The 13,454-nt window shown below is 47.8% G+C and overlaps 1 protein-coding gene across 3 annotated transcripts in view; it reads right to left on the bottom strand.

Moving 5' to 3' along the window:
* Window positions 1–10,757, bottom strand: part of ETV6 (ETS variant transcription factor 6) — a 231,700-nt gene extending 220,943 nt beyond the window's left edge. For 2 of the 3 annotated variants that reach the window (XM_032347324.1, XM_032347322.1), the window contains exon 1: window positions 10,220–10,757. In XM_032347324.1, coding sequence (XP_032203215.1) covers window positions 10,220–10,252 — 33 coding nt within the window. In that variant the 5' untranslated portion in view covers window positions 10,253–10,757. The remainder of the gene's footprint in view (window positions 1–10,219) is intronic. The other variant, XM_032347321.1, reaches the window with a different exon arrangement.
* Window positions 10,758–13,454: the final 2,697 nt, after the last annotated feature.

Genomic DNA, 13,454 nt, shown 5'->3' with positions numbered 1-13,454 from the left:
AGCAGTGTGGGAAAGGCAACCAGTCTAGAAGCAACAATGAATAATGAAGGAACTAAGGTGGAGAAAAGTCTCCTTCCGTTGGCTGAGCCCTTCAGAACAGTCCAGAAGAAAGCTTAGCAAACTCCTGCTCCCCTTTCTGTCAAGCCTCTGTTCTAGTTCCCCTTGCCCACCCCAGTACAGATGTGTTGATCTGAGTATGAATTAGTAGTCTCTGGACCATACAAGCTCGAAACTGTCTCCTGACCTGGATTCTTCATCAGGGAGCCCAGAGCTGCTCGAGCCACACCCGCAGCCAGACCGGCAGAGTCGAGCCCTCCCCTTGCTTTCCTGCCTCCCAGTCTCCCAGTTACCCAGCCCTGCCACCAGCGCCACACCCAGACCCACACTTTCACTAGGGAACAGGGGAAGTGTTAGAGAAACGGGGAACCTCAGAGACAATCAGACTGTTCTGTGGGGCTGGATTTTTTAATTTGTTTTTATTTTTTTAATGATCCGGCTGATTTCTACCTGCAGCTCAATTCTTCCAAGAAATAGTTTAGAGTCAGCATCTCATCTTTGGTTACTATTTCCTCACACAGAGGGGATGTGAGTGGGGAGGGGTTACTGCTTGTTACGGAGATAAGTCTTCAGAAAGATACGGTTATGTGGCCTCTTGAAAGCCACGGGGGAGGGGACACAGCAGCTGCGTAGAAAATCACAAACTTTCACGTGTGCTTTCCAAGAAGGAGGGCAGAGGAACGGCTTCTCCCCACACCTATGTTCTTTCTCTAATAGACCCAAAGTGCCATGGGGTTAGCAGAAGAGGCAGCCAACGTTCCCTCCATTTGGCCTCACAAAGGGTCATTTTCCAGCCTCTGTGTCATCTTCTCATCTAACATGGATACACGAAGGAAAACTCAGGAATGCATTTCAGGTCCACAGCTAAGAGAACAGAGCTACTGAAAACGGACACTTCAGTCCCTCAATATCTAAAAACAAAGGTTCCCTCATGCCCCCAAAGTCACATATTTGGCTTTCTCCAACCATTCTGTATAAACTTCCACCGAGAGCAATCGACTGCCGCTCTTGAAACTGGAAAGTCCGCCCCCCGCCCCCCAACAGCAAACAGTGTCTGCTCTGTGGTCAGACAGACGTGGAAATGCCTGTTCAACAAAAGCAGACTTAAGAAACGATGCCCTCGCTCGAGTCGCGCCCCGGTCGCAAATAATAAGCAACTGTGTGAACGAGCGGATCCCTGAATAGGTCTGAATACTTGAGGGCTGAGTAATAATGCTAGTTAGAGTCACTGGACAGTACTTCCAGGCTTAGGTTTGTTTTTGGGTTTTTTTTCCCCTTTTCTTTTACCTTTGAAACTTAATAGAACCGTCCCAGCTATTCCTTCAAAACGTCACTGTGAGATGCAAAAGGCCTCGTTATGACCCTGTCCCTGCAGCTGGCTCATCACTTCTATTGCTGAGGCTGGCATTCAGTTCAAGTGAAACCGAGAGTTGTGCTCAACACCACTGAGCGACCCCAGCCCTGCGAGATACCCGCTGGGAGAGCAGCAAGCACGTTCGCTGGGAGTCAGCCCACTTAGGGAGCCCAGATTTCAGGAGGCGCTACCGACCAGCCACGGGAGCTGAAGCAAGCTGGGAGTTGACCAGCCCACTTAGGGAGCCCAGTTTCAGGAGGAGCTACTGACCAGCCACGGGAGTTGAAGCAAACCATCCACATCTCTGGTCACCATACCAACTGGGTCATATAGGCCCGGGACCAGCAAACCTCTAGCTCCCTCTAGATCTAGATTATTAGGGAGGATACATAAAGGGGCAGAAGAGCTAGCTGTTTTTTTTTTAACAAAGAAAGTCACCGTGTTATGAAAGAGTTACTTTTTTTTATTACCACTTTAGATGAGTTACCAGGTTGTAGATGAAGATTGATAAATTCAAGTTCAAGAACCAGGACCCACGCTCTGGCCTGTCCACTCCATGTCTGTGTTCTTCCCCCAAAAGGGCTCCACAGTATGGCAATGACTGGTCCCCTCTTCCCAGAACTTACAATCATCTTGAGGGAAATCGCCTTGACAGATAAGAACCAAAGAACATCAGACAGAGTAAAATGCGAAGCAAAGGGGATTGGAACTGTGTTGTGGCGACGCTGACATCACTGAACGCACTCACCCACCCTGCTCGGGACAGCAGGGCGATGCGTTCTTTTCAGGTCATTCAGGAAATGAGATCGTTTTCCGTATGTCTGACTCCCACACACAAAGGGAAAATACCCCCAAGGAGTACACAGGTCTGGTGAGCGTACAGATTTATTGGATAGCTCCTTCCTGTCTTCACTGGGGAGTAACATATTTTTCATAAGTCATTCATCCAGATAACTGAAGCGTAGCCTCTTAAAACTTCACATTATTTTTATGCCAAACATTTTTGTTGGAGAGCTTTCCAAAATGCATTACATTTTCTCACTTCCTAAATCTCATAACTTAAAGCTTGTCTTTAACTTGGAAGTCATAATTATGATCATTAATAGCATCAGTCATTGTGTGGTGCCATACAAATGGGTTTAACTCTATAGGAGTCCTTGCGAAGAAGCCACGCGCTGCGAAATCCTGTCTGCTTTTTACCACTCTCCCCATCTCGTCCACACCCGCCACGGTGTTAGAGGGACAGGTTCCTAGGGCAGAATACCGGATTCTGACTCTGGCTTGGCTATCACAAACAATGTGATCTCGGGCATGCTATTTAAACGCCAAAGGACCCTGTCTCCTCATCTGTTTCATGAGAAATTTGGGTTGTGCTCTCTCAGATTCCCTCTTATTACCTCCTCACATCTCCCTCTCTGCTTCCTTCTCCATATCTGCTCTGAAGAAAGGCTTCATTAAAGTTGTTCAGAAGCCAGATTTCATGAACTCAGAATTCTGTCTTCATTCAAGTAAGACAGAACAAGGCCACTGTGGTCAGGCTACCAGGAAAGAGGGGAAAGAAAAGATTCTTCCTCTGGTGGTGTGGGACAATCAGGGAATACCTGAAAACATCTCTGATTCCTAGAAATCATACAGGATTGAGATGTACATGAGAGATGGCTTGAGAAAAACTTGATGTTGGGGCACCTGGGTGGCTCAGTGGGTTAAGCCTCTCTGCCTTCGGCTCAGGTCATGATCCCAGGGTCCTGGGATGGAGCCCCGCGTCGTCGGACTCTCTGCTCAGCAGGGAGCCTGCTTCCACCTCTTCTGTGCCTGCCTCTCTGCCTACTTGTGATCTCTCTCTCTGTCGGATAAATAAATAAAATCTTTGAAAGAAAGAAAAACTTGATGTTGATGGTTTGTGTAAGAAGTTTCAGGGGAGAGGGGGGGGAAAAAGCTGTGGAGAAAAAAAGAGACTGAGCAGGGAGTGATACAGACAGAGGTGACTAACCCAGAGGCTGAGACTGGGCAGGATGAGAGGACACAGTGCCACCTGTCACCCATGGGATGAAGGCATAATTAGGTGCCAGGGAAAGAAGAAAAAGGCAGAGAGGGAAAGGAAAGGTTTCTGAGAACATGGAGGGCCTTTTCAATGAGACCTATCAAAAGATAGAAGATCACTAGAGAATACCAGAGATTGGAAGAAAAATGGAAGATCTGGACACTGGGTTGTGTGGTGTGGCCATCTGGCTCCATGAGAGGAAGAGCAAGGAACAATCCACCTTCAGGGGGACCCAGAACAGGAAGTAAACATTTCTGCTGCCCTATTTGTGCCTCTCACCCTGGCTCATGGGAGGCTCCACCATCTCACGTCACATCAGTTTCCTAATTTTCTTCACAAAGATGGCCGTACCCAAGAACACTGTCATGGAGAACGCTCTGGAATGGTAGGCCTTAGCTTGGCCACATATGGCATCTGAGATCTTAGGCCAGTGTCACTCAAACACTCTGGACTTCAGGATCCTCATTTGTAAAATAGGGAGAAAAAGAGCATCTCTGAGAAAATTGTGAAGAGTAAGGAAGATAACGTAGATCGAACACCACACACACACACCAGCAGCCAGCCGTATTCCACATGTGACGGTGGTGGTGGTGGTGGTGGTGGTGATAGAGAAGGTGGGAGAGGAGGAGGAAGCAGAAGAAGGGGAGAAAACGTAGGAGCAATGACCACTAGAACAGCTGACGAACCCCTTTAGTTACCCAGAATCAGGAAAGCTCCAAAATGCAAGTGTTACCCAGTTTTCCATAAACATAGTCCACAGGACTGAGAGGCAGCTCTGCTCCTCTGGGAGTCCTCACGTCACGAACTTGGGCTAATGCCTTCCTTATTCAGCCCCTCCCACCGTTTCCCCACAGTCTGAAAATTCCAGATCATTTAGAGAAAGACCACACTGAACTGTACATTTTCACTATCTGAGAAGAAAGGTTTATCAAGCAAATTAACAGAGCAAATAATATATTCGTAGTAATATTTTGACACTGAGGGAACAGTTTCGGGCAAGCGGTAGCACTCATTTCTAACCAGCAGATGATGTGGGACACAAGTCATTTCTGCCTCTTCATTGGGGCTCATCCTGAGACAGCCCGGCAAGCCACACTTCATCAGTCTGGTTCCTGTATGTTCAGAAATAAATCAAAATGTGTTGGTTGTTTAATAGGCTATAATTCTAACTTCTCGCCCTGTCTAGTCTTTCTCGCTCCCCAAATACTAGGTTTGGCAGGGAACGGTCTTTAAGTGGGGCCTCTCCTGGTGTGGGAACCCTGAGTACACTCACACTCATTCTATTCAACAAATACACACAGAGATTGGTGTCTTACACACGTCTAACAACAAATACAGCAGTGCCGGACTCTGCCTGAAAACAAACTCCAGTCTTTTCTCTAAAGTAGCATTCACAGGGAAAAATATGCCGTTTGTATACCTCGAACCCTAGGGGGCTTCGTTTAACACTGAGCCACTCAGCTAGGAGAACCACACCAAAGGGCAACTTTTTAAAAATGGGTAATAAAACGAAACTGCTCTTCCCCCCAGTTACTCCCAACAACCCTGTGCCTCCTTGCCCTTTACCTTCCCCAGTAAAGTAAAGTAAACACAGCTTAACTGAGATGCACAGACTTTCTTTCAGCTCTGCCTTCCTCTGGTACCCACACTTGGGCTCCTTCTTCCCTCCGCTGACCCATGTGAAGGAAGTCAGCTACTTCTCTAGGAGCAGCTGTCACGTTTTTAGCTGTTTGGGACAGGAAGCTTACTTCACACAAATTAGGGTATACGTTTGGCCGCCCCTGGAGAAAAGAGCCTACGGCCCACGCAAGATTTCCTCGGAAAAGGACCCCGATAACAGGCTCAGTACCCTCGGTTCAAAGCAGAGGTACCAGACTGCTCACAGGCTATAAAAAAGAGTTGCTGCATCCCACCCACCCCGTCTTTGGCCGTACCTCCAAAGGGCTCACAGCAGGATCTTGAAAAGATCATTGCACATCTACGCCCACCACAGCTTTATTCCCAACAGCCATGAGATGGAAGCAATGAAATCTCCAACAGATGAATGGATTAAAAAAAAATGTGGCATACATGTAAAACAGAATAGTATGCAGCCTTAAAGCAAGACAGAAATCCTATCCCATTCCACGATGCAGAGGAACCTCCCGGATGTTACAATTACCAAAGGAACAAGACTATAGGATTCCACTTACATAAAGTATCCTAAGTGGTCAAAACCGTAGAAACAGAAAATAGAGCGGGGGCGACCGAGGCCAGCAGGAGGGGAGAGGGGAAATTAGTGTGCAGTGGGTACAGAGTTTCCGAGCTGCAGGATGAAAAAGTTCTAGAGATCTGTTGCACAACAGTGTGAATATACTTATCACCACAGGACTGCATGCTTCGAAATGGTTAAGATAGTAAATTTCATGTTGTGTGTTTTTTACAATAAAAAAGACTATTGTTGCAAAGAGTGGTACAAATCCAAGTCCGTCAAGCCCTTCTTCCCTGATCCCCTACTCCTACTACTTCCTCTTCTCACATCCAACAATATACCCACTGGGCCCAGTGCTCCCCCCACACACATCTTCCTTGGCACATACCTCCGTGCCCTCATACCAGCTGGCTTGGGATTAAAATGGACCAAGCTAGGAAGTGCCAGAGAGAGTGCAGTCTATTGTATCGAATTTCCTTGGCCTTTTATAGGGATGCACCATGGACCCAGGAAAGGCAGTGCAGGGGGCTGAGAACGAGGCTTGTGTTGCTCTAAAGCTGGCCGGGTCGCCAATTAGCTGAAGCAAGCCATTCCCTTCTCTGGACCTTCTCTCTATAAAAATACAAGCTGGCCCAGGTGATCTCTGAGGTCTCTGTTCTGAGAGCCTAAATAAGTTCCCCAGTTCAGTTGTCCAAGAAACTGGGGAAAACCAGAAAGCCCGCTAATCTAAGTCTTCCCAAGTGATTCTTAAGGCCCTTTGTCATCTTTTACTCAATTGCTTTATCTGTTTTGATACACAAGCTTTTTTAAAAAAATTTTATCAAAATAATAAAAATAGTATCATCATACCAACATCCTACTTATAACCATTTTTGGACAAACATCCAGAGAGTGCTCTAGGCCTCCCTGAGACAGCAGCATGGCCCTATTAAAGACTTCACACAAGCTAACAGATGAAAAGTGTTAAGTCACCTCCTGGTACACAGGGACAGACAGAGGAAAGGGCGCTGACCTCCTCCCATGCCTTGCTTCAAATCAGCAAACATTACTGAGAAACAGTTCTGTGCCAGCTGCCAGGCTAGGTACTGGGACACACAGATAACCATCGCTAAACCCAAGGAGCTCAGAGTCCAGTAGGGAAGACCTGGAGTGCCCCAGTTAGTAGCAAAATAAAAAGAGATTTCTTTCTGCTGAGAAAGCCAACCATCCTGGAGAGTAAAGGCAAACAGGGAGGGCAGGGAAAGGGGGAAGGGACAGGTAGGACACCAGGTCTGGTAACCTGGACGACCCTTACTAAAGCACCATGCCAAGAAGCAAAGGACTGTGTTGGCTGGGCCATCACCACTTTCCACAGCAAGTCGGCTGAACTTAAAACCAAACAGGTGACTTGAAGGTGAAGGCCGATAATGGAAAGGACAGCCTCCTCCTTTCTCCCATGACCTGCACAGTCAGCCTCTCAGTCCTCTGAAAAAAATTATTTAGTTTTTTTTTATACAATCGGTTATCCCTGTCCTTACATTTGAGCCACCTCCCTGGTCAGCAAAAGGAGGCATTTAAACTCTCAGATGAGAGATGTCGGTAACACACACGGGGCAGCCCAGTACAGAAACGGTGGGGCTCCCTGCCAGTTTGGGTAACCTTGGGCTAGTCAACCTGTCTTCTGTGGACAATGTGTGTCTGATATTCCCTTCTCTTCGGTGATGAAAAGATGCCTACGAAGCGCAAAAGAAATATGAAAAGTGCTTATCAGGCATTCGATGTCAACCATCACCGGGGGAACGATACACACAAAGGCGTCACGGATTGACTGATTCAAAAACTTTCACCTTGGAAGCTGCACCTAAATTGTACACTAGGCTTTTCTAGAAGAACAGACACTGCTCAGAAGGCAACCAAGTGCTTCCCTCTGTGGCTGCCTCTGGTCAGGCTCCTCCGTGCTCCATCACACCAGCTGCTTGTAAGGAATGGGAGCAAGCGAGGACGGTTTCAGGAGTGGAGCAGAGGAGTGAGGGAAATCTCTCCACACAGGGGGAGCCTTCCGTATCACATGTCTTCGATACATCAGACTCATCAGCTCATCCTTGAAAGCTTCTGACATTCCTTCTCTGCTCCACAGAAAAGTTATTGTTTACTGGACTCTAGAAGCAATCCCCGTTCTTGCTTGTGGGTTACCAGCAAACATTTTTTATTATGCAGTCACTGTACCACATCCCAAGGACTAAATGAAACACTGCACACATCACCAGAACATTTTCAGATGACCCGGAATAATCCCAAGTCCTTGATCTGCAGCACTTATCATCGGAACACCGTGAATTCAACAAACTCTTTGGAAAAAACACACTTCACGTGTGTGCCCCTGAACATACACACAGTCTAAGCCAACCGTCACATACTGGCTCCGTGAAGAGCCATTCAAATAAAAGTGATACTTTCGTTACTCGTGAAGAGTATTCAATCTATTTTAATTACATAGAAATACACAGTCATGAAAAGAGGCACCTAAAAAAAAAAAAAAACTGAAAGGATAAGCAATAAGGCAAAAAATGATAAGCAAACTGTAGCTGCAATTTTTATGTCACATTTAGGACAGTGTTCTGTCTGGGTTTGGAGAGTGATTTCATATGTCTGTGTAAGAAAAGGGGCTGCTGAACTCTTCCCACTAGAGTAGGATGAAATGAGCCACTTAGTAGCACTTCTGCCTGCAGCAAACAAGAAATAAGCCCATGAGAACAGTGGGGACATACCTTCTCTTTAAGAGAGGTATCAAGAAAAGTCACAGAGAGAATTGCTTTTTGTTTGTTTTCAGCCAAAAATTACGGCCCCGTAGTTGGTCCACATCTTCCTGATGTGGAATTTATTGCTATCAAACTAAATACAATTTACTGATTTAATACCCTATTATTTAGTTACCTCTGTTTGTGTTATGAAGTGTCAAATTAGATTATCCATACCGTGCTCATTGTAGAATCTAATTTATACAGCAACAGAAACTAGTTTTGAAGTATCCAACTACCTTTAAGTTATCTACTGTGACCCTCCCCCTTCCCCCCACCACAGCCAGAGACATTCTGCTGCCTCCCCGGTATCTACAAACACAGAAGCCCCAAAGTGCCACTGGGCATTTTTGTGAGGCAAAAACAAAGAAACCCAACTCACTTTTTTAGTTCACACTATCTTTACACGAAAATCCACAAAAATCTCACCTGATGAGAAACACCAAAACCTGAGACTAATTATGAAAACCAGTAAGCAAATCTAATGAAATACTGTTTCCCTTCAACAGATCCTATTGGAAAAGCAGTGTTGAAACAGGAAAGGTTCCTCTAATTCCCCTGAGATGAGGAAAATAGGTTATTTGTTCATTGTTTCTGCAGCGTCCATGCAATGAGCCCATATTAAATGGGCCAAGCTGAAAACAAACAAACTTCAGTGGCTTCAGCCTCTCACAGAAGCAGAACGCTTTTCCACCTGGGGACTGATGGAACAGTGAAATGAACAAAGTGCACAATAAATGCAGCCATGGGAAAAATAATTGGGGGAAAAGGACAAATCACCCTGCCTCCTCACGGTGGCAAACTTTACAACTTTTTAGAAACAACAAACCACAGCACCACCAGCTCTATAGACACATACATATAGACATATACACACGACTACTTGGAAGCCAAGTACGGTGTTTGCAAACATATACCATCCTGCATTTACAATACTGCAAAACACCGCCAGAAAGCCGGGAGGTTTCTACTCTTCGATATCCTCTGCACTGTCAAACAGGGAAGGTCATTTTGTCTGGTCACTTAGATAATTCTCTCTGTCCCTCTCTGCATCACAGGAGTTTTCTACTTTGGGATTATTCAACTTTCACATGCATGGGAGTAAAATAACCATTCGACAACTTATTTACCTCGGTTTAAAAAATAAAGAGAGAAATTCATTGTGCAAATGCCCAGTAAAAGCTGACACCAGGACTGTCTCTCCGACAGTGGTTGCAAGTACAATCAGAGGAGGGGAAAAAATCCAGTCTGATCTGACCCAGGCAGTCCTGGGGGGGGGGGGGGGATTGCATCCCCAACGGGGGTTGAAGAACTTTTTTTTTTTTTCCTAAGGAGACCACCCCTCGGGAACAAAAGTTACATTTCAGTCACATGTCAGGAGTAGGAGTAGGAGCAGGGTTTTTTTCTTTCTTTCTTTCTTTCTTTTCTCTTCTTTCTTTCTTTTTCTTTTTTTTTTTTTTTTTTTACAAAAAGCGCACTAATTACGGGGGTGTTTTACAGTTCCAAAGACCACTCGGGTTCCTCCTGGCCAATTGTGACGGGCACTTAATTGTCAAAAAGAAAGGGGATGGGGAGGGGGGCAAGGAGCCGAGAGGGGGCTGGGGGGGGGGGAGCAGCAAGGTTACACCAAAGGGTACAGCCGCCGTCGCGAGCTGCATCTCCTTCCCCGGCGCCCCCCAAATAATTCCCCGCGACCGGAGCAACTGCCACAGCCCCCTCGGAGGAGCCCAGCCCGAGTGCCCCGGCCGGTGCAGCTCAAGGTTTTCGAGCACAGAGAGGGAGGGGGAGAAGATCTTTACCTTAATGCTACACTGAGCAGGAGTCTCAGACATGTCTCACAGCGAGAGAGATCAGGAAGTTCTCAGTTTTTTTCCACTTTCCTTTCCTCTCCCCAACCCAGAAGCGCTCCACGGCCAGCCGGACGCGGTCATTTAAGAAGTTTCTTGCAGCATCTCTCCCGGCAGCCGCCCCGGGGGTCTGCGAGCGCGCGGGGCGGGGCGGGGCGGCCGGCGGAGTTGGGTGCGCGGGGCGGCGGGGGCGTGGGAGCCGGGCCCGGAGCGCGGCGGCGGGGTCTGCAGGTCGCGGCGCGGCGCGGCGACCCGGGGCGCAGCCCGGCCGGCCTCCCGCTCTCTCCTCCCACCCGCGGCCGGCGCCCCCGCCCCCTGCCCTCCCGCCGCTCTCCCTCGCTCTCTCGAATGTTTTCCTTCCTGGAAGAGAGAAACTGAAAGGCAGAACTGAGAAAGCTCTTTGCTCATTGATCTTGAGAGTTTCAGTGCAGAAACTGACGTGAATTCCCAGCACTGAGCTCTGCCTCTTAAAGGAGCCACCAGGAAATAAAAGCTCGGGTTACAGCCCGGCATCGGGGAAATAAAAGCCGGGCGGGGGGAGGGGCGGCGGCGGCGGAGGGAAGCCGGGGGAGCGGGGCCGCGCGAGGCCGCGGCCGCCGGCGGAGCGCGCGGCGCAGCGCGCCCCCCCCCCCGCGCCCGCCCCGCCACCAGCGGCGCGGCCCACGCGAGCCCGCCGCGAGCCCCTCCGCCGGCCGGGGAGTCGGGCTGTCCGGGCGCCGCCGAGCGATCGCCCGCTCTAGGGAGACACGTTGGGAAAAAACGTTACGCTGGGGCCCCAGGAACCACCAGACGGGTTTTCGTGAAACGCCTCCCACCGTCCCCGGCTCCGTCTCTTAGAGACACCGAAATGCAGCCGGGCTCTCCCCCCCCACCCCTCCCCGCCCCCCTGCCCGAGCGCAGAGGCGAGGAGAATCAGCATCTAGGAAGGGGCATTCCGGTCAGGACGCGGAACCCCGAGGAGGAAATAAAACAATAGCCTTTGTTCTGCTTCTCGACCGCTGCCTCTTTAAGAGAATCCACCAGGAAATGGGAGATCGGGTTACAGGCTGCACAAGGGGAAATGTGGGAGAGAGCGAGCGCCCGAGCGCGACGCCGCCGCAGACAAAGCCGGGCGGCCGCGCCGCAGACGCGGGGGACGGCGGGCGTGGGGGGATTCCCCGCGCCGGTGGGCGCCCCGGGAAGTGCAGGCGCCGCGCGTGCCCGCGGGGGGGGGGATGATGCGGCCGCCGCGGGCGCTGCCCCAGCCGAGCACGCGTGCTGGGGAAGGGAAGGCTGCGGGGCAGTTCTAGCAAAGGCGGTTGAGTTCCTTTTCCTGACAACCCCCCCCCCTTCCTGCCGTTTCGAAATCCGCTGTCCATTTAAAGAAATAGCGGCCGCCACCAACCGAAAGAGGTGACTCAACTGCGAAGTTGACAGGACGTGTTCCTGAACATAATCCCCACTCCCAGGGACCGCGTCTCTGAAACCGTCATTGGCCGGTGGGATGACCCTGGGATGCTGCCAGGGGAGGAATATTTGGCTGGAAAAACAACCGAGGGGAAGTAAAAGCCGGCGGGGCTGAGGGTTCTAGCCTTGAGCACATGTGGTCTGATCACTGTTATTTTTATTGTCATTCACAGTCTCTTAAAATGCTCTGAAGTGGCCGCTGCGAAACACTGAGAACATAATTACGTTTTAAATTCTAAACCCTTCTGATACACACAGGGGTTTAGTGTGTGGATGTGTGTTATATCACAAATGTACAATCACAAATGTACAATTACATAGGTACAGAGATGTACCTAATGTGTGTATATCTACGTGTTAAACAGGACGGATTTCCCAGATCACTACCCTACAGATTTTTTCCTACTCATTTATCTTCAACTCTCCACATTATAAAACATGTTCAGATCTCTTCACGCACTCATCAGGAAATTCTGAACCAGAACTGATTAAAAGGGGTTAGAGTGAAAAAGAGTCCTATTGCTGGAAAGATGGGAATTACGGGGTTTTGTGAGCTTCTAGGGATCTTAACAGTTTTTGTCACCCGTAGTCCTATCTTCCCCAAGAGACTGCATGTCCACACCGACTCCTCTGCCTTCGACCACCTGCCACCCACTTCTATCCTTCACACACACCCGACGCACCCCACCCCCAGCAATTATCTATCTGCCTTCGATCCCTCTACTAATGTTGCAGACATTGATTCTGATGTCCCATTGCTGGATTAAATCCTATAAACCTCTGTATCCCTTACTTATCAATAAGATTCTCGGCAACTCAGCTTCTGTAGAAGGTGGGGAATGGTAAAAGGTGGGTACCTATCTCATAAGATTCTTGTATTAAATGAGCAAATATATACAAAGTGCTTATTTACCTGACTACTTGCTACATATAATACGTGCTCAATGTTAGCTACAATTACTTAACCTCAAGACTGAGTTAACTCTCAGCTTCTATTTCTATCTCCTCTTTACCTTCTCCAAGTGACTCATAGAAGTAGTAATTTGAATTAGAAAGTATGTGATTCCAAAGCAAAACAACAGTTGTGGAAAACTGTGCATTTAGACCAGAGGCTGGCAATCTCTTTCTGTAAAGGGCCAGATACAAAATATTTTAAAGTTTGTGTGCAAAGAGGCAAAACTGAAGACATTATGCAGATACTTCTATAACAAGACAGAAATTAAATATCCTCATTATTGACAAAAGGTATAGTAATAATGGTAATCAATTCTAATAATGAAAGGAATGGGATTCCTTTGGGAGGGGGAATAATATTTTACTTAGTTGAAACCAATTCAGAGTAAGGGTTCTCTATCATCAAAACTAATTGTTTATATCTTTATCCGTTTTTCTGTTAATGCTGATCTGTAATGAAATTTTGCATATTTCATTTTTGAAAATATTTTTTCACCCCATAGGTGCTGACAAATAACCCATGAGCATATGGTTTTACTTAAGTGTATTCGTTGCTTAGAAGGCATTTATACAATTCTATTAAAATTCTATTAAGTTCTCTTGATACTTCCCCTCCACATGCAATTACATTGCAGGTTAATCACTTTCAATGGAAAATTAGGTGGAAATGCTCAGTTGCACAGTTAAGTGGATTTTAAGTATGGAAATTTCCTTTTCACTTGCATCATAATCCACAAACCACTACTACGGAAAAATGTAACTGCTGAAAATTTGTGTTGGAATGGAG

The sequence above is a fragment of the Mustela erminea genome, chromosome 6, assembly GCF_009829155.1.
Source record: "Mustela erminea isolate mMusErm1 chromosome 6, mMusErm1.Pri, whole genome shotgun sequence".
NCBI classification, from domain to species: Eukaryota; Metazoa; Chordata; class Mammalia; order Carnivora; family Mustelidae; genus Mustela; species Mustela erminea.
Note: the sequence above shows the minus strand (reverse complement) of the source record. Positions and strands in the feature narration are given on the sequence as shown.